This window comes from Osmerus mordax, chromosome 26 (assembly GCF_038355195.1).
Source record: "Osmerus mordax isolate fOsmMor3 chromosome 26, fOsmMor3.pri, whole genome shotgun sequence".
Lineage (NCBI taxonomy): Eukaryota > Metazoa > Chordata > Actinopteri > Osmeriformes > Osmeridae > Osmerus > Osmerus mordax.
In genome coordinates, this window is record NC_090075.1 from 5,990,349 (window position 1) to 6,012,848 (window position 22,500).

At 51.9% G+C, this 22,500-nt stretch overlaps 1 protein-coding gene across 1 annotated transcript in view; it reads left to right on the top strand.

Moving 5' to 3' along the window:
• The first annotated feature begins 2,504 nt into the window (after window positions 1–2,504).
• Window positions 2,505–22,500, top strand: part of scfd2 (sec1 family domain containing 2) — a 35,078-nt gene continuing 15,082 nt past the window's right edge. Inside the window, exons 1-3 of the mRNA XM_067229461.1 lie at window positions 2,505–2,651; window positions 13,658–13,745; window positions 17,928–18,161. Coding sequence (XP_067085562.1) covers window positions 2,505–2,651; window positions 13,658–13,745; window positions 17,928–18,161 — 469 coding nt within the window. The remainder of the gene's footprint in view (window positions 2,652–13,657; window positions 13,746–17,927; window positions 18,162–22,500) is intronic.

Consider the following 22,500-nt stretch of genomic DNA (forward strand, 5'->3'; position numbering starts at 1 on the left):
AAACCGGTTTGCTTTTCCACGGGCTAGAGAGCCACCACAGAGCCACGTCAGTATGTCACTGTATACGTCTCATCTTTCCCAGCAACGCTAGTGCGCAGCGCCAAACACAAAGCAGAGCCCGTCTAAAGGCTGTTTATCAATCCGAAGAAACACTAAGAAACGAGATTGAGATGCGTGTTTTCTTGGCTATTGCGCAATACCCTGGACTCGCAGCAGTATGACAACACTGCATTATCAGCGCAACATTTTATAAACTTTTGCTGGATAGTGCTTGTGTATTACATTTGTGTTAAATATAGGCTCACTATTGTTGTGTTTGTCATTTCACTCATTTGATAGGATTATGATAAAATTCAGCAACTAGTTTCTGCACTGCGATGCTAGCTAGGTTATCGAAAAGTCGGAACAATTTTCGAATTAGCAGTTTCATCAATACAAATAAGCACATTTTCAGCAACTACACTGGCCACTTCTCGTTACATTTGAATTCAGATGCTGATTTACACGTACCGTTTAGCTGAAATATGAATTGTAAAAACTTAGGTCAATGGTGGTCAAAGGATTCTGTTCATCTTGTTGGTCACGGTAACCCCGCCCCTAACGCAAGCGGGTTCTTACTTGGTTCCCACTCTAGCCCAGCTCCGAAGTGGGTGCTACTTGCGAACCACTTTCCCTGGTTCGGAGACGGTTCTCAGGCTGTCGAAAGAGAAAGAACTGGTTCGAGATTAAGCACCGGCTCCGAACCAGCACCCAAAATGCATCGGTGGAAAAGGGGTATGAGTGGACCAGGACAACACAAACACCAGAAGGAACCTTCCAGTTCAGTGAGGGCTCCCCTCCTCCAGAGACAGTTGTGGATGGAGAGAGCAGCAGGCCAGAGGCTGGACAGACCAGCAGAATGTTCTAACGTGAGCAAGAATCTCTCCTCTCAGCCCTGTAGAGAGTTCTGGCCACTTATCCTCTAGGTGTGTGTGTGTGAGTGTCCTCTAGTTTTTGTGTGTCTCTTCTGTGTGTGTGTGTTTCTGCTCTAAAGACAACACTGGCCGCATAGACAGGAAATACTCCTACATCTGGTCCTGTTTCAGACATCAACATGAAGAAGTGGCTTTCTGGGAGTTAATATGCCCTCTCACCCCCCCACCTTTCTTCCCTCTGCCCCCCCTCCTCTCCCCCAACCCCCCCTCATCCCCTCTCACCCCCACCTACCCCCCTCCTCCGCTCTCAACCCCCACCTACCCCCCGTCCTCTCACCCTTTACTACCCCCCCATTCCCCTCCTCTCACCCTCAGCCCAGGGTCTTCAACCCCCCCCCCCCCCCCACCACTACCCTGTCCTCTACCTCCAGCTGCCCCTTTCACCCCCCCACCTCCCTGCCCCCCCAGCTTCCTGTGTCTCTCTGAATCCTCCCCAGAGGGCTGGCTGGGGTGGAGGTGTGGGAGGGGGAGGGGGAGGGAGGGGGAGAGAGGGAGGGGATACGAGAGGCTGCTTGACTCTGCCAAGCTCTGCAAATAATCAGAGGAACCTCAGATTCACACGTATTAGTCACACATCTCAGACAGGCTCCAGAGACACTTATCACTGTACACACACATACATACACACAATACAGACACACATATACAGTACACGCACACACACACATATGCAAACATTGCTATCCCCATTTGAACACTACTGCTGAGGCACACTTGTCATACGGTATGCTCTGTTTATCTGGCCATCTCTGTATCTGTCTATCTCTGGATCCCTTTAGGTCATTCTCTCTCTTTCTTTTTCTGTCTCTCTCTCACTCTTTCTTTTCCTCTCTCTCTCTCTCTCTCTCTCTCTCCCTCTCTCTCTCTCTCTCTCTCTCTCTCTCCTCTCTCTCTCTCTCTCTCTCTCTCTCTCTCTCTCTCTCTCTCTCTCTCATACACACACACAATCTCTGCTTCTGGTTCCTTGGGCTTTTGTAGAATGTGCTGGCTGAGATATTTTTATAGTGTATGTGTGTGTGTGTGTGTGTGGATATCACTTACCCCTGGTAACACCTGTATGTGTTTGGTGCTACAGAAGCTTAGACCCTGGAAGCAGGTTGTCTATTTACTATGCTTCTACCCAGCTGCTTCCATTAAAGCATGTGTGCGTGAGGACTGTGTGTGTGCATGTGTGAGCACATTCTACAGCCCAAGGAACCAGAAGCAGAGATTGTGTGTATGAGAGAGAGAGAGGAGAGAGAGAGAGAGAGATTCTGTGTAAGAGATATGTGTGTGAAAGAGAGGATGTATGTGTGTCCATGTGTGTATATGGATGTGCGAAAAGGTGTGTGTGTGTGAGACACGGTGTGTGTGTGTGTGTGTGGGTGTGCGTGGAGAGAGGGTGTGTGGGTGTGTCTCCGCAGGGTGCTGCCCCCTACAGGTGGGCATGTTAAAAACCAGCCACTCGCCTCAGCAGAGAGCAGCTTCCTGTGTGTTGACGCTGACTTCCTGTCCGCAGGCCGGTGTGAGCGGGGGAGCAGCTGAGCTCGTATGTGCAGCTGTTCCGCGGCAAGCTGGGGGGCGATAGAGAGCAACGCCGGCGTTCTGCAGCTCGCTCTGGCCACCGCACACACCCTCCGCCACCCCGCCCTGGCGCACTGGGACACCTGCCTGGCCTTCGAGAGACTGCTGCTACAGGTACACGCACACACTCGCACACAGACACACTCACGCACACGCAGGCAGACGCTCGCTTCCACACGCTCGCACAGAGATACTCGCACGGGGATGCGAAAACACGCTCGCACACACAGAAAACACTCTCCATCTCTCCATCCTTCCAGCTCTTCTGCATGGTGTTTGGAGGTTATGGGTGAGAGGAAGTACAGTTTATGGGGGAGGACGTGTGTGTGACCAGGGCAGGGTCAGAGGTCAGCTGTGAAAGAGAGCGAGGAAGAGGGAGAGAGAGGAGTTAAAGACCAAAACTCTCATTAACCTCAGCTCTTCAGCAGAGGTCTGCCGTATCTCTCTCTCTCCTTTGCTCTGGCCTTCTGTCTCTCCATCTTTTTCAATCTCTTTTCTCTGTCTATCCCTCATCTCTCTCTCCACCCTCTTTCTCTCTCTTTCTCTCTCCCCCTCTCTTTCTGTCTCCCCTTGTCTCCCCCTCTCTCCCCCTCCCTCCTCCTCCTCCCTCCTCTCTCTCTTTCCCCCAGAGCTGTATGGCGCCATAGTCCACTCTCCTAATCTCTCTAAGACTCCTTAGTTCCAGAGTCATTTCCTCTGCCCTGCTCCACGTCCAGAGCCTGTGTGTCTGTTCCCTGCAGCTGCACAGAGTAGCAGGAGGGCCCAGCGTAGAGGACTGGGGCAGGGAGGCAGGGACAGGGAGGAATGTTGAAAACAAGCTCGTAACGCTGGCTCTAAACCGGGCCGTCGCTGGGGCTGAGACTGTGCTGGGACTGGAGTCACTACAGGCTGTGGAAACCGCCCCTCTGATCTGGACTGTGGACCTGCAGAGCTGTGTCTGTCTGGTTCTGGAGTGGTTCTGGTCTTGTGGGGTTCTGATGTTGTGCTGGTTTTGGTTCCTTTAGTGGTTCTATTTTAGGGATGTCTCCCCTCTGTTTCTGTCTCTCTCTGTCTCTATCTCTCTGTCTCTCTGTCTCTCTCTCTTTCTCTCTGAGACAGAGCGTTCACAGCCACCTTTCCCAGCTCCGACCTGGCCTGTTCCAGTTCAACATTCCTCCTAAATCACATGTCACAACCAGGCCTTGAGACTCTGTGTTTTTAATCAAAACGGACCTGTAATATGAGCCCGAGTTTTATTGAGGTATTAAAGGTAAATGAGTTCTGTGTGCCCCCCTTCCAACCCCCCCCAACCCCTAACCTCCTCTCTGTTTATTTGATTTCCATTTGAGGTTTTCTCTCTGCCTTGTGGGGGGCGTTGGGTGGCGGGAGGCTGGGGTGGACACAGAGAGTCTAATTACTGGAGAAAATGTTTCTATGAAATGTCTCTTTTCCTCTGGCCTGTCCAGGCCTGGCGCCCGGCCGGTGTTTACCCAGCCTGAGTGTGTGAGTGCTGGGGTCGGCGCTGTGGGCAGAGCTGGGCAGATAGACTGTGTCTGTGTGTCTGCGTACGTGTGTGTCTGCCTCTGTGTGTGTATGTGAGTGTGTTGACACCCCAAGCCTCTTGTCATGTAATACGGTGCTAGCTAGCTGAATATGGTGCTAGTTCGCTAGCTGAATACGGTGCTAGCTAGCTGAATATAGTGCTATTTAGCTAGCAGAATATGGTGCTAGTGAGCTAGCTGAATTTGATGCTAGTGAGCTGAATATGCAGAATACAACAGAGGAGAGGTAGGGAGCAGGGTAGAAAGGGGAGCAGAGTCGAGTGGATTAGAGTAGAACAGAGAAGAGTAGATTAGAACAGAGTAGATTAGAACAGAGTAGAACTCTCATCTCAACTGGCTTCGAGGGGGAACCCTCCAAACATTCCTGCATTTATTACTGTGTCACTCTGCTTCTGAGATGAGTGTCACTTCTGGGTCTCTCTCTCTCTCTCTCTCTCCCTCTCTCTCTGCATGTCTGTCTGTCTGTGAATCATTGTGTGTGTGAGGACAATGCAGGTTTTCCTATATGTGTGTGTTTGTCTGGGTCCTGACAGATGATCCAGACTGGAGCCTAGTATTCCACCTCGTCATTCCTTAGTTACAGTGTCTAAGGCTCCACATAACCCCTGACCCCTGACCCTGTGACCCCTTCTGGATAAATTAAAGTGACCTGTACAGCCTCAAAACAACTTCTAGCCTCTAACTAGCCTCCATCCTACATAGTCACAGTTGAGGTTTGACTTCTGAAGATCTAAGTCTTTATAGACCAGCTCGTAGAACATCTAAATCCTTTATGTACTAGGTATTGATGGTGCCTGGCCTAACCCAAACTAGCCTAGCCTAACCCAGCCTAGCCCGGGGCCACCAACCTTCATAGAAGGCACATCTGTGTTATATCGACTCACTCCCACTGACAGAACAAAATGCCAATATCGGCCCCTGGATCTTTCATCTTGTCTGCATGCCACAGACAGCAAGCCATAAGACAGTAATTGGTCTTCTTGCCACAGGGTTTGGATCCCCCCTGGACCCCCTATCCCGCCCTGTCCCCCACCCCCCCCCAGTCCAAGACAGCCTCTGGGTTGTCTCCGCCGCCCCCCGTTCTGCCCTGAGGAGGGGCTGAACAGTGTAACAGACGACATGCTGAGGTGTCCAGCCCTGACCTCTGACCCTTGACCCAGCCCACCGCTTCACAGGCTCGTATCTGAGCTGACCTGGGCTGACCGGCCCCCATCCATTCGTTCAACCCCCCCCCCCCCCCCCCCCCCCCCCCGCTCCACTCCCCCTGTTCCCTCGTCCCATCCCTGTCCTATCTTTTTTCTCTATACTCCCCTGGTTCTCTTCCATGTTCTCGGTTCTCTCCTGGTTTCCTCTGGGTTCTCTGGTTCTCCCCATCTTTTCTTCCTTAGCATCTATGTCACATTAATCCATAAACACCAATCTCAGAGCAAGACACACACACACAAACTGTTTATAGTGCTGTTATTCCTCCCACTCTTCCTTCCTGTGTTTGCATGGGAGGATTACTGTAGTGATGGAGTTCACTCCCCCAGGAAGACCAGGAATAGCTTGTCTGCCTAACCTCCCCCCCAAACCCTCCATCCCCCCTGCCTCCCCCCCTCTGTCCCCTAGCCTCTCCTTTTTGGACCCCCCCCCCCCCCGTGTTTACCGTCCAGTCCGTCAGCTTAATGTACCTGCACCCCCCTCTCCCCCTGCCTCCCCTCCCTTCACCCTCTCTCCCACCCTCTCTCCCACCCCCTCCCCCCTGGGTTTCCACCCGGCTGTGTTTACAGGCTTGTCCGTCTGCCCCCCCTCCCTTCGTAGCCGGCTGTGTTACAGGCTGGTTGCGTGTGTGTCTTCACTCTGCCTAATGTACAGACTGTTTATCAGGTGGACCTGTTTAGAGAGGCCTTCTGAGGTGTTGGAGAGCAGGGTCAGAGGTCGACTCCTCCCACTTCCTGTTGACCTGACCACCATGCTAGAATAGGTGCAGGCCTCAGATCGGAATATGTAGGATGAGACACGTCTGTTGATTACCCATGAGCCTTTGCGTATTTTGAGGTCAATTGGTCATGGACACAAACATGGGGCCAAACTGTGGCTTATTGAGTCCATTAAAGTGGATGGCAAAATGAGCTAAATGTGGCCTTTTAGTGGATTTATGTCTACATACTGTAGTGGTTGTGGTTGTCATAATATAGAATTGAACTGGATAAAAAAGAGATTCCTACAACAAATTGTCTGATAACTGGGCTGTAACTTGTTAGGTTTTACGATCTTTGGCATATTTAGTTTGGTTTAATGAGCGACAGTTAACTATAGTTAGCTTTTATCTAATTTACGGTTCTTTTGCTCGGTGATGAGTCACAACTGGTTCCATTAAATCCTTCCGCCTTAATATATTCCACCTAGAGTCAGCCAGTCACCATGTCCTGGTTAGCGTGCTAGCCTAACGAGCCCAGCCTAGACCACAGATGGTTAACGTGCTAGCCTAGCTAGCCCATTCGAGACCACAGATGGTTAGCATGCTAGCCTAGGCTAGCCCAGCCTCGACCACAGATGGGCCTGCTCCACTCTGCAGAGTAACGTTCTCTTAAACCCTTTCCTCAGTCAAACCCTGTTCTCTGTCATACACCACATCACACACCACTGATCTGCATACTTAGCATGTTTATGTGCTATTTAAGCACTTTCCCTGTGAAAAGGCCAGTGAGTCCTCTATGTTCCAGACCACTGAGCTGAGGCCAGTACAAATTTAACATTTTACATTTTGTTCATTTTAGCAGACACTTTCATCCAAAGAGACGTAGAAATAGTGAGTGTAGAAAGTACAGAAGAAGTTCTAATGACTCAATGTGCTTTGAACACATTGGGATGTTCGCTGTTCAGTAACTCTTCCTCCTTCTCCTCTTCCTTTGTCTCACTCTTCGACTGTTGCTTTTGACAAACCCGTCTGTGCTCAATGAATAACACGTCAGATGCAAATGTGGGGGGTGGGGGACCCTGGGGGAGGAAGGCGGGGGGCCTTGGAGGAGGGAGGTGGGGGAGTTTGCCTGCTCTGTAAAACAAGGGGAACCTCTCTCTGCACCCCCCCCCCTCGCCCACTGTAATTATACCCATCTGAGATCTGTGTCACCCCCCCTCTGCTCCGTCATGCCCCGCTCTCCTCCCATCCTCCTGTTGCCCTGGGGGTGGGGGGGGGGGGCGTGCCACACTCACCCATATGGAACCGGCCTCCCCCGCTCACCTGTCGCTATGGTAACTAAGCGTGAGAGGTCAGGCCGGGTCAATCAGAGACAGATCTCACCCTGTCAGTAATTACCCACAATTCCCAGGTGCTGGTCGACAGAGGTCATCTCCAACCCCTCAGGACTAGAAGTTATGATGTCATAAAGGGTTAGTGTTGGAGAGAAGCAGACACACAAACAGACAGGCTCACAGACTGAGATACAGGCAGGCGGGCAGACATACAAACACACAGACAAGCAGACAGACAGACAAGCAGACAGACAGACAAGCAGACAGACAGGGAGACAGACATGCATAGAGGCGGGCTGGGTCGAGGCTGGTGCAGATTCCGAGCCTCCACAAGCAGTGCCCTGAAAACTGTTTGATTCTGACCACACGCCCCCTCCCGGCCTCTCCGCCTGGATGTTTATGTGTTTAGACAACATTTAAATGTATCTGGTTTTCAGCTCATCTTTATCCAGAGCTGTTCTCTGCATCTGAGAGGAAGGACGTGAATGAGCAGCTCCCTCCTGCCTGCCAGCCTGTGCGTGCTTGTTTGGAGAAGTTTACATTTGTTGTTGTTGGAATCAGCTGCCACGAAGCAGAAATCTAACTCATCTGTGGAGACCCCTGCACCCCTGTTCGGCACACACACACGCCCCCCCCCCCGCCCTCCCCTTTTTGACTTACAAATGGAGAAGCCCCAGGCTTTCTACAGGGGTCTGGAAGTGCTTAAAAATGCCTCTCTGAATCAGTTTCTCTCTCTTTCTCTGGTTCTCACTCTGTATATAATTGTATATAGCTAGTCATTTCAGAGGGACTGGAGTCAGGTATGGGGGAATAGATGTGTATCTCATTGTTTTATATGTCGTCGTCGTCCCCCCCCCCCCATTGTTCTGCAGTAGAAGGTCTGGAACAGAAAACACATGTGGCCTTGTTTATGCCTCTGTTGTTTTGATGGAAAAGGAATGAAAGTAACCCAAAACCAGAACCAGCCTCACCACAGAACCAGGCTGAAACAGAACCACTCATTATGATAAAAGGAGGAGAGGGGAGAGGGTGAGAGAAGAGAGGCGGAGACGGGAGGGGAGGGGAGAGGAGGAGAGGAGAGGGGACCAGAGTAGAGGAGTGATGCTGAGGCTGCATTCTATCATGTGTTCTAAACATCACAGCGTCTCTCATCGCCCAGGGAGACGGGGGGGAGGAGGGGGAGGGACATGGACGCCCTTTATTGTTGCGTGTGTTGAAGAGAAGCTTCAAACACATTAGACCCTGATCTGGTGTGTGTGTATATTCTGGTGTGTGTGTGTGGGATCTTTTGAATGTGTGAGCGTGTGATCTGGCGGGTATGTGCTCTGTGTGTGCTCTGTGTGTGCTCTGTGTGTGCTCTGTGTGTGTTGTGCTCTGTGTGTGTGTGTGTTCTGCGTGGGTGGGTGATGTTTGTGTCAGCTCTGGGCCAGACATCAGTCAGGACCCTCAGTCACCCTCTGCTAACACTGTCATTGTGCATAGTGACAGCTGTAGTAACAACATCATAGTTACACAGGATCTGTAATGTAATAATGTTTTCATCTATCAGACGCTTTTATCCAAAGAGACGTCTGGGGAATTTGAACCTGCTGCATCTTGACCTGCAGTCAAATGCTCTAACCACTGAGCTTTACCCCCCCGCTTGCCTGTGTATTAGAACTTTTTACTTTTTTGGTTCAATATCAACATTCAACATGAATACATTTGATACACGTGAAGAATGTCACATATCAAATAAGTGTCAAAGTATAGGTACATTTTGTTTAACTTATTGACACGTTGTGTAGTTATGGCAACCAGGCCCGCCACTCAGCAGACCAAACAGCCTCCAGTCCTCCTGGTGCGTCCTCCTACTGTGTTCTGACATATTTAACAGCTCTCTCTGTGTTATTTCTGTAACATGGTGCCATTACAAGGATTGAGAAGTCACCCAGCCAGTCACCCAGCCAGCCAGTCACCCAGCCAGTCACCCAGCCAGCCAGTCACCCAGTCAACCAGCCAGTCACCCAGCCAGTCAGCCAGCCAGTCACCCAGCCAGCCAGTCACCCAGCCAGTCACCCAGCCAGCCAGTCACCCAGTCAACCAGCCAGTCACCCAGCCAGTCACCCAGCCAGCAGCCAGTCACCCCGCCAGCCAGTCACCCCGCCAGCCAGTCACCCAGCCAGTCACCCAGCCAGTCACCCAGCCAGCCAGTCACCCAGTCAACCAGCCAGTCACCCAGCCAGTCACCCAGCCAGTCAGCCAGCCAGTCACCCAGCCAGCCAGTCACCCAGCCAGTCACCCAGCCAGTCAGCCAGCCAGTCAGCCAGCCAGTCACCCAGCCAGTCACCCAGCCCAGTCACCCAGCCAGTCACCCAGCCAGTCACCCAGCCAGTCTGCCAGCCAGTCGCCCAGCCAGTCAGCCAGCCAGTCAGCCAGCCAGTCACCCAGCCAGTCAGCCAATCAGTCACCCAGCCAGCCAGTCACCCAGCCAGCCAGTCACCCAGCCAGCCAGTCACCCAGCCAGCCAGTCACCCAGCCAGCCGGTCACCCAGCCAGCCGGTCACCCAGCCAGCCGGTCACCCAGCCAGCCGGTCACCCAGCCAGCCAGCCGGTCACCCAGCCAGCCGGTCACCCAGCCAGCCGGTCACCCAGCCAGCCGGTCACCCAGCCGGTCACCCAGCCTGTCACCCAGCCGGTCACCCAGCCGGTCACCCAGCCGGTCACCCAGCCGGTCACCCAGCCAGTCACCCAGCCAGTCACCCAGCCAGTCACCCAGCCAGCTTTTATCTACAATCCCCTCAGTGCCCCAGTTGATTGTTGATATGGGGTTTCTGGGAAATGTAGTTGATCTATGAAATACACAGGAGGAGGAGAATGCGGGAGAGAAGATGGAGGAGGAGGCTGTTTACCTTGGCTAGCCTGACAACTCCCCACCCACCACCCCCAGGTCTTATTGGATCAGAGCGTGTTATTGTTTCTTTGAGTTATTGGAGCTCTAAACTGATTCAGATAGGATCTTTGATAGCTCATAGGCTGGATGAGCTGGCTGCATGGATGGATGATTGGATGGATGATAGTGTGTGTATGGATGGATGGATGAATGAATGAATGAATGGCACTGATGGAAGACTTGTCTGTCCAGACTGATAGGAGAGACTTTAATGAGAGGACCAGACACACCAGATTACCCCCTGAACCACCGTGAGAGAGAGATGGAGAGAGAGAGATGGAGAGGGAGGAGGGGAGCAGAGCGGATGTGTGTGTATGCCACAGAGAGAGCTTACTGTGGGAAAGTTTGTCCAACACAGACCTGCTCATCACCTCTGATTAGCGTGTGTGTGAGAGAGAGAGCATATATGTGTGTGTGTTTTGAGAGAGAGAGAGAGTGTCTGTGTATTGTTGTTTGTATTGTTCAGCTCAGTGTAAAGGGTTGAGTCAGCAGATGGATTGTCCACACAAAGAGCGATCAGCTGTGAACACATCAGCCTGTCAGCCCTACCTCCCCCCCCCCCCCCCCCCCACCACCACCACCACCCCCCCCCCCACCAACACCACCACCACCACCAACACCACCACACACATTCACACACACTGCGCGGGTGGTTTTCACCTTGAAAAACACAGTTACTAGTGTCCCTTTTATAGAGTCTCTGTTCATCCCTCGGGGACAGGGTAGCTGTGTGTGTGTAGCAGCATGTGTGTAAGCTGTCCTAACAGTGGCTGTTGCCATCCATCCCCCCCCCTCAAGCCTTGGTTTTTTCCCCTGAATAATTGAATAAAGGGTTTCCAGGAAGAAAGAATGAATAACTACAAGACTATGTCTCTACTAATGTATCATGTGGTGACCTTTATTTCTACATTCTTGTGTGTGTATGTTGTGTGAGATGGTGTGTTGTGTGAGAGAGTACATGTGTGTTGTGTGAGTGTGTGTGTCTGTTGAGTGAGAGGGTGTGTGTGTTTGTGTGTAGTCCCTCCCCGGTCAGATCTGCTCATCATAAATATGAAGTTTATGAGTCATCACACAGCTGTGGTCGCCAGGGACGACGGGCCAGCCAAAGATGCTCACACCCCCATCACCAAGGCGATAACATCTCTCTAAAGACGCCTCCCTTCTCTCTCTCTCTCTCTCTCTCTCTCTCTCTCTCTCTCTCTCTCTCTCTCTCTCTCTCTCTCTCTCTCTCTCTCTGTCTCTCTCTCTCCCTCCCTCTCTCTCTGTCTCTCCCTCCCTCTCTCTCTGTCTCTCTCGCTGTCTCTCTCTCTCTGTCTCTCTCCTCTTCTTCTTGTTTCACAGCCATATAAGATGACGTTCATATTGTCTAGCTTGTTGAGTCTGGGCTGTTCTCTCCTGACCTGTGGCACTGGAGGCTCTGTGTAGAGACTACACTGTGTGTGTGTGTGTGTGTGTGTGTGTGTGTGTGTGTGTGTCCAAAAGGCCCCACATCTGTTTCTTACACACACACACACACACACACACACACACAGTCAAAGGGACTCCTGTGACCCCCTGCATTACTGCAGGGTTGTTGTTGGATATTGCTCCTCCCCATCTAGGTCTCTGGGGTGTCAGCATACACACACGCACACACACACACATGCATACACACCATCAACACACACACACACACCATCAACACAGCTGTCAGAGTAATGAGTCAGTTCTGGATGTTGTTAACTAAAGACAGACCTCTAGAGCCTCCTGGACTTGGTCAGTGTTTCATTCAAATCTCAGAAGCCCCTCCCTCCCTGAACTCAGAAGCCCCTCCCCCCTCTGAACTGTCCCACAGCCCCCCCCCCCCCCCGTCCTCCAAGCATCAACTATCAAGCATCAACCCTCTAAAAATACACCTAGCTATCAGGCTAATACTGGGTCCTGTATGGCAGCCTGTGAGGGGGAGGATGGGAGGGGGAAGAAGGAGGGTCTATCTGACAGCCGTCAGGACCAGAGGGCTCGTGCTCAGCATGGCCCAACACTGCCCCCAGTTGGCCGACCGGAGAGCTGCACCCACACTGTCAACTGGTTCTGTTTTTGAATGCGCTTTTATTTTGAAATATATCTCCCCAGTTTTCTTTCTGCTGCTCAAAGTGAAACTTATTCACCCACGGGTCCTCTCTCTCCCTCCTCGTCTTCTCTCTCCCTCCTCGTCTTCTCTCTCCCTCCTCCGTCTCTCTCTCCCTCCTCGTCCTCTCTCCCTCCTCCTCTTCTCTCTCCCCTCGTCATTCTCTCTCTCCCTCCTTCTCTCTCTCCCTCCTCCTCTTCTCTCTCCCTCCTCATTCTCTCTCTCCCTCCTCTCTCTCCCTCCTCCTTCTCTCTCTCCCTCCTCCTCTTCTCTCTCCCTCCTCTTCTCTCTCCCTCCCCCTCCTGTCGCTCCCTCCTCCTTCCTCCTGCCCCCCCCGTATAAGACAGGGGAGCAGAACTAAGATGCTGGGTTAACCCTTCAGTGCCCCGCTCCTCTCAGAGCTGCCTGCTCTCGTCATGACATCAGCTCCCGTAGAGGCCGAATCATACTCGTGAATCATCCTGGTGAATCATACTCGTAAATCATCCTGGTGAATCATTCAAATGAACCATATTCATGATAGATGAATCTTCTAGATGAGCCATATGAAAGAGGAGTTTCTATGTGGTCTGGTCAGGGAGTTCTCCCTGCAGCGGATTAGTGCTGGCTGTAATGTACTGTCCTTGAGAGTGCCGAGTGTGTATGCATGAAAGAGTGTGTGTGTGAGTGAGATTGAGAGAGTGTTTGTGTATTAGTGAGAGTGTGTGTGTGTGTGTGTGTGTTTTTCCTCTCCCCCCAGTGTGAGAATTGTGCAGGAGGTTTAAAAGGCCCAGGGGTTTGTGGCTGAGTAGTAACTCTCATATGGAGGGTTACGCCATAATCTGTTACAGCCGCCCCCCCCCTCCTCTCCCCCCCCTCCCCACACACACAAACAGCTTTCCTCCCTCCTTCCCCCCCCCCCCCCCCCCCCCCAAGGCACAGCCCCCCTCATCTCCTGATTCCGCTGTTCTTGGACCTGGGTCTGGATTCCTGTTCGACTGAGAGTTTTTGGTGTTAGAAGTGGCAACACAAGCAGCAGTCTGGCAGAGAGACTCTGAGGCTCGAGTTAGGTACCTCACCAACAAAGAAGCTTGATGTCTAGTTGCTTCTGGACCATAGAATAAGAGTCTCTGTGATTATGTTGAGTGTGTGTGTGTGTGTGTGTGTGTGTGTGGGGGGGGGGATGTTGTAGCCACAGACTGACCGCCTTGTGGTGCTGGGGGGTCGCGTGTTTGGCGTGTGTTTAGAGTGTGTGTCGTGTGTTTGGACTGCGGGGAATGTGTGTTGTGTGTTTGTGTTGCCTGTTTGTCTCTTGTGTACACAGTCTCCTCTAAATAACAACCTCCCACAACTCAGACCAAACCAGGACTGGAAGAGAGAGAAGAACACAGACCAGAACTGGACCGGAGAAAGTCAGTAGACAGACTTAGGGGGGGGGGGGGGGGCGGTGGGGGGGGGGGGGGGGGGGGGGTGTATAGAGAGGGAGATAGATGGAGGAAGAGAGAGGGTGGGGGAGTACAAAGGGAGTGAGATAACCCTAACCCCAGCCTCAGCCCCTAACCCCAGCCTCAGCCTCTAACCGTCTAGGAGAAACCCACACAGCCCTCACTTCCTCGCTCAAAGCAGCAGATTTGGGGCAGATCTATGTCTCCTTGTTTCTATAAACAGAGCAGGGCATCATGTAGACGGGCCAGACCTCACTCTTAAGAGCTTCCATCTCTCCTCCAGCACATCCCTCCATCTCTCTGACCCCGTCCTCCTGATCCCGGCTCTGTCAGAGAGCAGGGAGAGGCCTGCCTTTGATCTGTCCTGGGAGGTGAGGGAGCAGTTAAACATGATAGTGGAGTTGACCAGGGCTCTGAACTGTCTAAAAGCAGAACGATGTACAGTAAAAGAGGAGGGGGGGGGGGGGAGTAGTGATGGAGGGACAGAGATGCATACGGAGGAAAGAAAGAACTACAGGAAGATGGAGAGATGAAGGGATAAACAGGGAGATGGGGAGAGAGAAGGAGATAAACACACAGAGAGAGAGAGAGAGAGAGAGAGAGAGGAGATGAGAGAGAGAGAGAGAGAGAGAGAGGGATAAACAGGGAAATGGGGAGAGAGAGAGAGAGAGAGAGAGAGAGAGAGAGAGAGAGAGAGAGAGAGAGAGAGAGAGAGAGAGAGAGAGAGAGAGAGAGAGGGAGAGAGAGAGAGAGAGAGAGAGAGAGAGAGAGAGAGAGAGAGAGAGAGAGAGAGATAAAACAGGGAAATGGGAAGAGAGAGAGAGAGGGGGGGCGGGGAGAGAGGATGAGTGGAGCTAGTATAGTGCTGAGGCAGATCCTCTGGTTGTGCTTTTGAAGCAGGTCATCACTATAAACATGTGTGAGGAGAGGACAACTATGACCTGTTTCTATATACACACACCAACACACACACACTAACACACACATCAACACACTAACATGTTCAAACACACATCAACACACTAACACGCTCCCACACACACCAGCTCACTGACACATCAACACACACTCACACACAAGCACACACAGAGACACAGTTTTTCAGCTATTTTCTTTGTGCTGTCATTATGAACAATAGAAACCGTAATTGTAGTAATGTGTGTGTGTGTGTGTGTGTGTGTGTGTGTGTGTGTGTGTGTGTGTGTGTGTGTGTGTGTGAGAGAGAGAGAGAGAGAGACAGGGAGAGAGACAGGGAGAGAGACGGAGAGAGACAGGAGAGAGAACAGTGGCCAAAATTTCCATCTTTTTGATGAACATGAGATTCCGGTGAAGCTATGCTAGGGTTCATTTGTGTCATAACAGAGTACAGTGTGTGTGTTTATGAAATTTCCACATTGTCCAACAAGGGACACCTTGTTACCATGGTAATGGGAAGCTGTCAGTCATGCCTATAAATGTGTCTCTTGGCCAAAGTTCCTTACTTTCTCCATACCTCCTCCCTCCCTCCTCTCCTCCCTCACTCCTTCTCCCTCCCCCCTCCCCTCCTCCTGGCCACCAGGCCCCAGACAGGGTCTATTGTGCAGTGTTGGGTCTGGTTCTGGTTAAACAGGCCCCTCCCCCCTCCCTCCCCCCCATCTGGTGCTGGTTTCCTGTTTAGCCCGGGCAGAGAGGGGCTGGATTTGGCCCGGCTCACTGATTGGGTGAGATTGAGGTTTTGCGGAGCCCGGGACGGTTGGAGGTGCCAATCACAGAAAGGGGGTGGGCTCCTACACGGAGAGAGGATCTGATTGGTGCAGAGGCAGACGGTCGCTTTGATCAGCGAGACGTGCTTCCACCCTACATCCGGACCAATCACAGCAGTCGCTTAGGGACCGGTGTTCTATTTTCATCATGTGACACTGGAGGCGGAGTGCAGTGACAACACACTGCCCCAGACTCATTTAGAGTCATTTGAGTCACAACTTTGACTAGAGGGTTGGGGGGCTGGAGGACTAGAGGGTTGGAGGACTAGAGGGTTGGAGGGTTGGAGGGTTGGGGAACTGGAGGTCTGGATGACTGGGAGAACAGGACCCTGACCTGGTCCCCTCTGTCGCCCCCCCCCCCCCTCCCCTCCCCACTCGCACCCTCAGCGCTGGGGGTAGAATGAGCTGCAGTCTATCTTAATGCTCCGTCAAACAACCTCCATTTCCTGTCTTGGCGCCACGGCAACCAGCTGACAGCAGCTTTATGAATCTCTTGAAAGGACTGAGTTACATGAAGCCCCCTCCATCCCTCTCTCCCTCCATCCCTCTCTCCCTCCATCCCTCTCTCCCTCCATCCCTCCCTCCATCCCTCTCTCCATCCTTTCATCCACCCTCTCTCTCCATCCCTCTCTCCCTCCATCCCTCTCTATCCCTCCCTCCATCCCTCTCTCCATCCCTCCATCCATCCCTCTTTCTTTCTATCCCTCTAGTCTTCCATCCCTCTATCCTGTCCATGCCTCCACCCATCTCTCCCTCTCCCCTCAATCCCTCCATCCCTCTCTCACACACCAGGGGGACGGGAGGGAGGGAGAATCAAATCACAAAGGACAGAGGAGGATGGAGGGATGTGTGAAATGGGAACTAAATGTTCAGTAAGAGTAAAAGAATAGGGAGAGGGGGAAGAGGAAGGGAGGATGAGAAAGAAGGAGAGCAATGAGGAGAAAGAGGACGAGACAGGGTGACAGACATGGGAGGGAGAGGGTCTTCTCTCTCTCCCTCCTTCTTTTTCGCCCTCACCCCTTCTTTCTCTCTCCCTCAACCCCCCTCCCTCCCTCTCCCCCCCCTCCCGCCCTCTCTTCCATCTCTCCCTTGTCTCCATGTCCCCCTCCCTGTTTAACTACAGAGCAGAGGAACCTTGTTGGCAGAGCTAGTGGAGCTTGGAGAGGTATTTGATTTCACAATGTTGAGGAAGAAAAATGTGTTGTGTGATTTGGTTTGTGTTCCAACACCCCCCCCCTCCCCCCCCCCCCTGGGACCCTGGGCCTGGCTGGAGATAACCGGGAGAAATGTCATTCATCCAGAGAAACCAGTAGAGATACCAGTAGAGATATAATTCATAAAGAGAAACCAGAAGAGATATCATTCATAAAGAGATACCAGTAGAGATACCAGTAGAGATATAATTCATAAAGAGAAACCAGAAGAGATATCATTCATAAAGAGAGTACCAGTACATAAATCATTTGTATAGAGATACCAGTAAAGATATAATTACCTCCAAATAGAGATACCAGTAGATGTGCAGATGAGCCTGTTAGTCTAGAGGGGGAAGAAGAAGGAGGAGGAGGAGAGGAAAGGAGGGAGGGACAAGTTTTATTCACTGGTCCCCCATTAAACTCCCATCTAGTCTGTATCTGTGTCTGTCGTCTCTCTGTCTCTCTCTCTCCCTCTCTGTCTCTCTTTCCAGTCCAGACCCAGCCTTGTTTTATAGATGTGAGCTCATTCTGGTTCTGATGGGCCAGATCCAGACAGAACCAGCCTGAACACACTGAAACAGGTCACTGCTCCCCTCACACTGTTTTGTGTGTGTGTGTGTGTGTGTGTGTGGGTGTGTGCACGCGCTTGAGAGAGAGTGTGTTGGTATTAGTGTGTGTGCATGTATGAGGTCACTTCTCCTTTACACTGCAGTGTGTGTGTGCGTGCGTGTGTGTGTGTGTGTTTGCAGTATGTGCATGTGTGTGTGAGAGGTCAGTGCTTCTCACACTTGTGTCCCTCATAAAGCCAGTACGTTGTGAGTAGAGCAGTATGAAATGTTCCAGTTATGGGATGTTGTCACCTTGTCCCCAGCCTCATTATTGAGTCAGCATTGCGTACATAGTAATGGTTCGCTTGGCACTGTCAATCAAAATGCACCAAAAACCATTGCTAATATTTCAACTGTTTCTTTTCACAAACCCTAACTCACTACCTGAAATGGTTTATTATTTTTAATTAAGAATTGCAGCAGATATGATATGCAAATGTGTAAGCTTACTTGGCAATAAACTGGATTCTGATTCTGATTCCAACACTTACCTTTCTGTGTGTGTGTGTGTGTGTGTTCCAGACTCTAGGAGACACAACCTTCCCAGACGTCCTGAGGCAGCTTCTTCCCCTGGTGAAGCCTCGCGCCGGGGGCGGGGCTAAGGCCGAGGGCGGGGCTGGGGGCGGGGGCCGGGGGGCGTGGCTGAGCGGTGCGGACCGGAGGAGCTGCTGGTGCTGCTGGTCTACCTGTACTCCCTGGCTGGGGAGGCGCAGCCCTCACACAGCGAGGAGGAGGAGGAGAAGGTGGTGGAGGAGGTGGAGGGGGAGCTGATTGGAGCTCTCACTCTGGTTCTCGCCAAAGAGGCGGAGCTTAGCCCCCTGATCCAGAAACTCACAGGTGAGTCAAATAAATGAGTGAAGAGAGGGGGGGGGGGGAGAGAGAGAGATAGAGGGAGATAGAGGTAGAGGGCAGAAAGAGAGAGGAGAGATTAAGAGAGAGAGAGTGATTAAGAGAGAGAGAGTGCTCGAGCTGCATGTTTATCTGTCCTGTTGAAGGCAGGAGGATTGTGTCAGAGAGCTCACTCCTCATCCCTCTTGTTCTCACACACAACACACACACACGCGCACACGCACCTCGTCTCCCTCACTCACACACACTCTCACCCTGCCAGGTCACATGCTAACAGACTAAACATTAAACTGTGGGAACTGCTACTCATGCAGTCTCTCCTCCTGGTCTCTCTCTCTGTCTTTTGGTCTCTCCTCCTGGTCTCTCTCTCTGTCTTTTGGTCTCTGCTCCTGGTCTCTCTCTCTGTCTTTTGGTCTCTCCTCCTGGTCTCTCTCTCTGTCTTTTGGTCTCTCCTCCTGGTCTCTCTCTCTGTCTTTTGGTCTCTCCTCCTGGTCTCTCTCTCTGTCTTTTGGTCTCTCCTCCTGGTCTCTCTCTCTGTCTTTTGGTCTCTCCTCCTGGTCTCTCTCTCTGTCTTTTGGTCTCTCCTCCTGGTCTCTCTCTCTGTCTTTTGGTCTCTGCTCCTGGTCTCTCGCTCCTCCGGGCCTCTCTCCTGATGTGTGTGCGCGCGTGCGAGTGTGTGTGTCAGCATTGCAGAAGGCCAGCTCTGGGATGATGAGCTAGCTTCCTACCTCCAGACCACAGTCAGACCTGCCCAAACCTTGAGACTTCACACAAACACACGCGCACGCCGACCACACGCACACACTCCACACACACATTCACGCACACGTGACCACACGCGCGCGCACACACACAAAATACACACACACACGCCATCCTCCATAATTAGAGCTGCTTTTAGTTTGGCTGAATCTTTACCTTCGAACACACCCTGAAATAATACTGTTTATGATGGTAGGGTGTAGCCACATGTCACATACTACCTCTCCCCTCTCTTTTTCTCCCTGTCTTTCTAACCTCACCCTCTCTTTCTTTTTTCCTCCCTCCCTTGCTCTCCTCTCTTCCTCTCATTCCCTCCATCCCCCTCTCTCCCTCGTTCTCTGCCTCCTCTCGATCATTTCGCCCTCTCTTTCTCTCTCCCGTCTTTCCATATTTCTCTTTCTGTGTAGCTGCTTATAAAAGAGTTCTCTTCCTGTTCTAGTTGGCAGAGGGGGAGAGAGGAGGGAAAGCAGTAAAATAAGGGAGAGAGAGAGAGAGAGGAAGGAAAGCAGTAAAAGAAGGGAGAGAGAGGAGGGGGAGAGAGAGAGAGAGAGAGAGAGAGAGAGAGGAGGGATAGAGGTAGAAGGAAGGAGAGAGCAGAGAGAGAGAGATGGAGTAGAAAGGGGAGGGAGGTGATCTTGGCTCATGTTAGAAACCTGACTGTTATAAACACTTCACTAGAAATTACCCTGTCAATGCAGTCCAGGTGTGTCTGACAAAGAGTGTGTGTGTGTGAGAGAGTGTGTGTACATGTGTGTGTGTGTGTGTGGAGTGTAACATGAAGCCGGGCAGGGTCTACAGTACTGTGTCCATGGTGACAGTCGGACCAATTAGAGGCCTCCAACTAAAACCAGACCCAGACTGAAACCTGGTCACCATGACGACTGTTTTTTACAAATCCCTGTTCTCTGTTCCTTTTGGCTTCAGTAAGAAATCAGAGCTATTACACTCACACACACCACTCTCTCTCTCACACACACACACACACACACACACACAGTGTGTTAGTTTTCCATGGTCTCCGTGGGGGGTGGGGGGGTGAGGGAAGGAGGGGCGGCGAGGGGAGGAGGGGGGGGGGGAGGGTGAGACCAGAGTCAGACCTCCTCAATGCCGGGTTTGGGTTGGTACAAGAATTGACCCTCCCTAACTCCTACCCCCCTTCCCTTGCCACAGTCCAACCTCCCCAGCCACTACCCCCACCCTCAAACCCCATCCCTACGCCTCAATGCCCTACCCTTTTTACCCCCACTCCCCTACCCCCCAACCTTCCACCCCCCACTCCTCCAACCGCCCCCCAGGATCTGCTGTGAGGAGGGGGTGGATTAATAACATCTCCCTGGTTCCACATACTTAAATTTGCTTAACTTATTTTTAATTAGGAGTCTTTCCTCACATTTGCCTTCCTCCGTTCGCACACACACACACACTCACACACACACTCTTTCACATACACATACACACACACACACACACCCGTCAGACAGCCCTTGAACCCTGCAGCCAATGGCATGTCCAGCTGATCAGATGACTTAATTAGAGGAAATTAATGTTGTGTTTCCTGCTGACTAAACTGGAGGCAAGGATACAAACATACACACACACACAGACACACACACAGGAGACTTATAAATACACACTCACACACACACTCTTAAATTCCCACACATTCACAAACTGTATAATGTTGTAGAGTAAAGTAGAGTAGAGTAGACCAGATTTTAGCTCCAGTTCTGGCTCTCATCTCATCTTATTTATAGCAGGAAATGCACATCATAAAAGACTGCAGCACTTAGGACTCTACTGGGAGAACCACAAGTTACTCCCATTACACACACACACTCTCTCTCTCTGTCACACACACACCCACACTCAGTGGCTCCAGAGGGACCATGCAGGGACTGTGGCCCCTGGCCCCCTGCACACGCACAGACTGATGTCACCCTGTGTCCCTCTGAGCCTCTCCTCCCAGCCTCCCCTATTCACCTACCCCTCACTGTCCCCTTCACCTCCTCCCCCCCACACCTCCTCCCCCCCACACCCTCCTCCCCCTCTCTGCCTGTGTGTGTGTGTGTGTGTGTGTTTTACAGTATATCTGTGTTTTATCTGAGGCTGTGGAAGTGTTTGTTTATGTTCATGATTCCAGACAGCAGAGAGAGATGACCTGTCACATGGTATAGACCAATCTCCCCAAACTGTCCCCTTCTCCCCCCCCCCCCCTCTCTCTCTCTCTCTCTCTCTCTCTCCTGCTCCCTCTCTCTCTCTTTCCATCCCTCCCTCTCTCTCTACCTCTCTGTATCCACTTCTCTCCTCCTCTCCCTCTCTCCTACCTAGGGTAATGGTTCTGAAGGTTCATCTTTGGTTTCTCTTGGTTTTACTAAACCCTCCAGGGCGGGTTGATGGTTCTGAAGGTACTGGTTCTCTTTGTTTTGTGTTCTTAGGGTTCTAGTTGTGCCAGAGGGTTCAACTAATGAGACACTGTTCTAGTGTGAGAAAGAGGGTTGTAGTGTGATAGAGAGGGTTCTAGTGAGATAGAGAGGGTTCTAGAGAGAGAGAAAGGGTTCTGCTCCTCTGGGCCGGGGTGTTCCTCCAGATGGAAGCTCTCCCGCCGCTCTGAGCTGCCCGGGTCATTTCCTGTCAGGAGGCCTGGTGTTAATCAAGACCTGAGCCAGGGGAACGCCCCCTAGACACTCTCTCTCACACACACACACACACACTCACACACACACACACACGGCCAGAGATTGGCCATTTTTATTTTCTCTTTCTTTCCCCTTTTTCCCTCTTTGTCCTTGTTCTGCCCTCCTCCTCCTCTCCTCTCCTCCACCTCTCATTCCTCCACCTCTGCTCCTCCTCTCATCTCCTCCTCCTCTCCTCCTCCTCCTCTCCTCCTCCTCTCCTCTCCTCCACCTCTCATTCCTCCACCTCTCCTCCACCTCTCATTCCTCCACCTCTCCTCCTCCTCTCCTCTCCTCCACCTCTCATTCCTCCACCTCTCCTCCTCCTCTCCTCCTCTCCTCTCCTCCTCCTCTCCTCCACCTCTCGTCCTCCTCCTCCACCTCTCCTCCTCCTCTCCTCCTCCTCTCCACCTCTCCTCCACCCCTCCTCCTCTCCTCCAACTCTCCTCCTCTCCTCCTCCTCTTCTTCTTCTCCTACTCTTCCTGTCCTGCTTCTTCTCTCCTCCTCCTCGTCCATCCTCTCTTTCTCTGGTTGGTGCTCTGCTCATAAAATGTGTTGAGCTGAGTCGTGAAGAACAGACGATGAGAAAGTAGATGACAGGGAGAGAAAGAGAGAGAGGGAAGACGAGAGGTAAAGAGAGTCGCGTTCCCATCAAGCGGATTTGAAGCAAACTTTTGAAGCGTGGCAAAGAAAGAGAAACAAAAGAAGACGCGAATTAGGCGCCTTTCCATCAACTGCTTCGGAGCGAATAAACCAGGCCACGCGAGGCGTCATCAGAAGTGGACGGTAGAAGCTACGTTGCGCATGGCTCAAGTCAGCCACGCTAAGCCCCAAGTCAACAGTATATTAAAATGGGCCGACAGGCAATAATTCATTCTTAAAGATAGGAGCA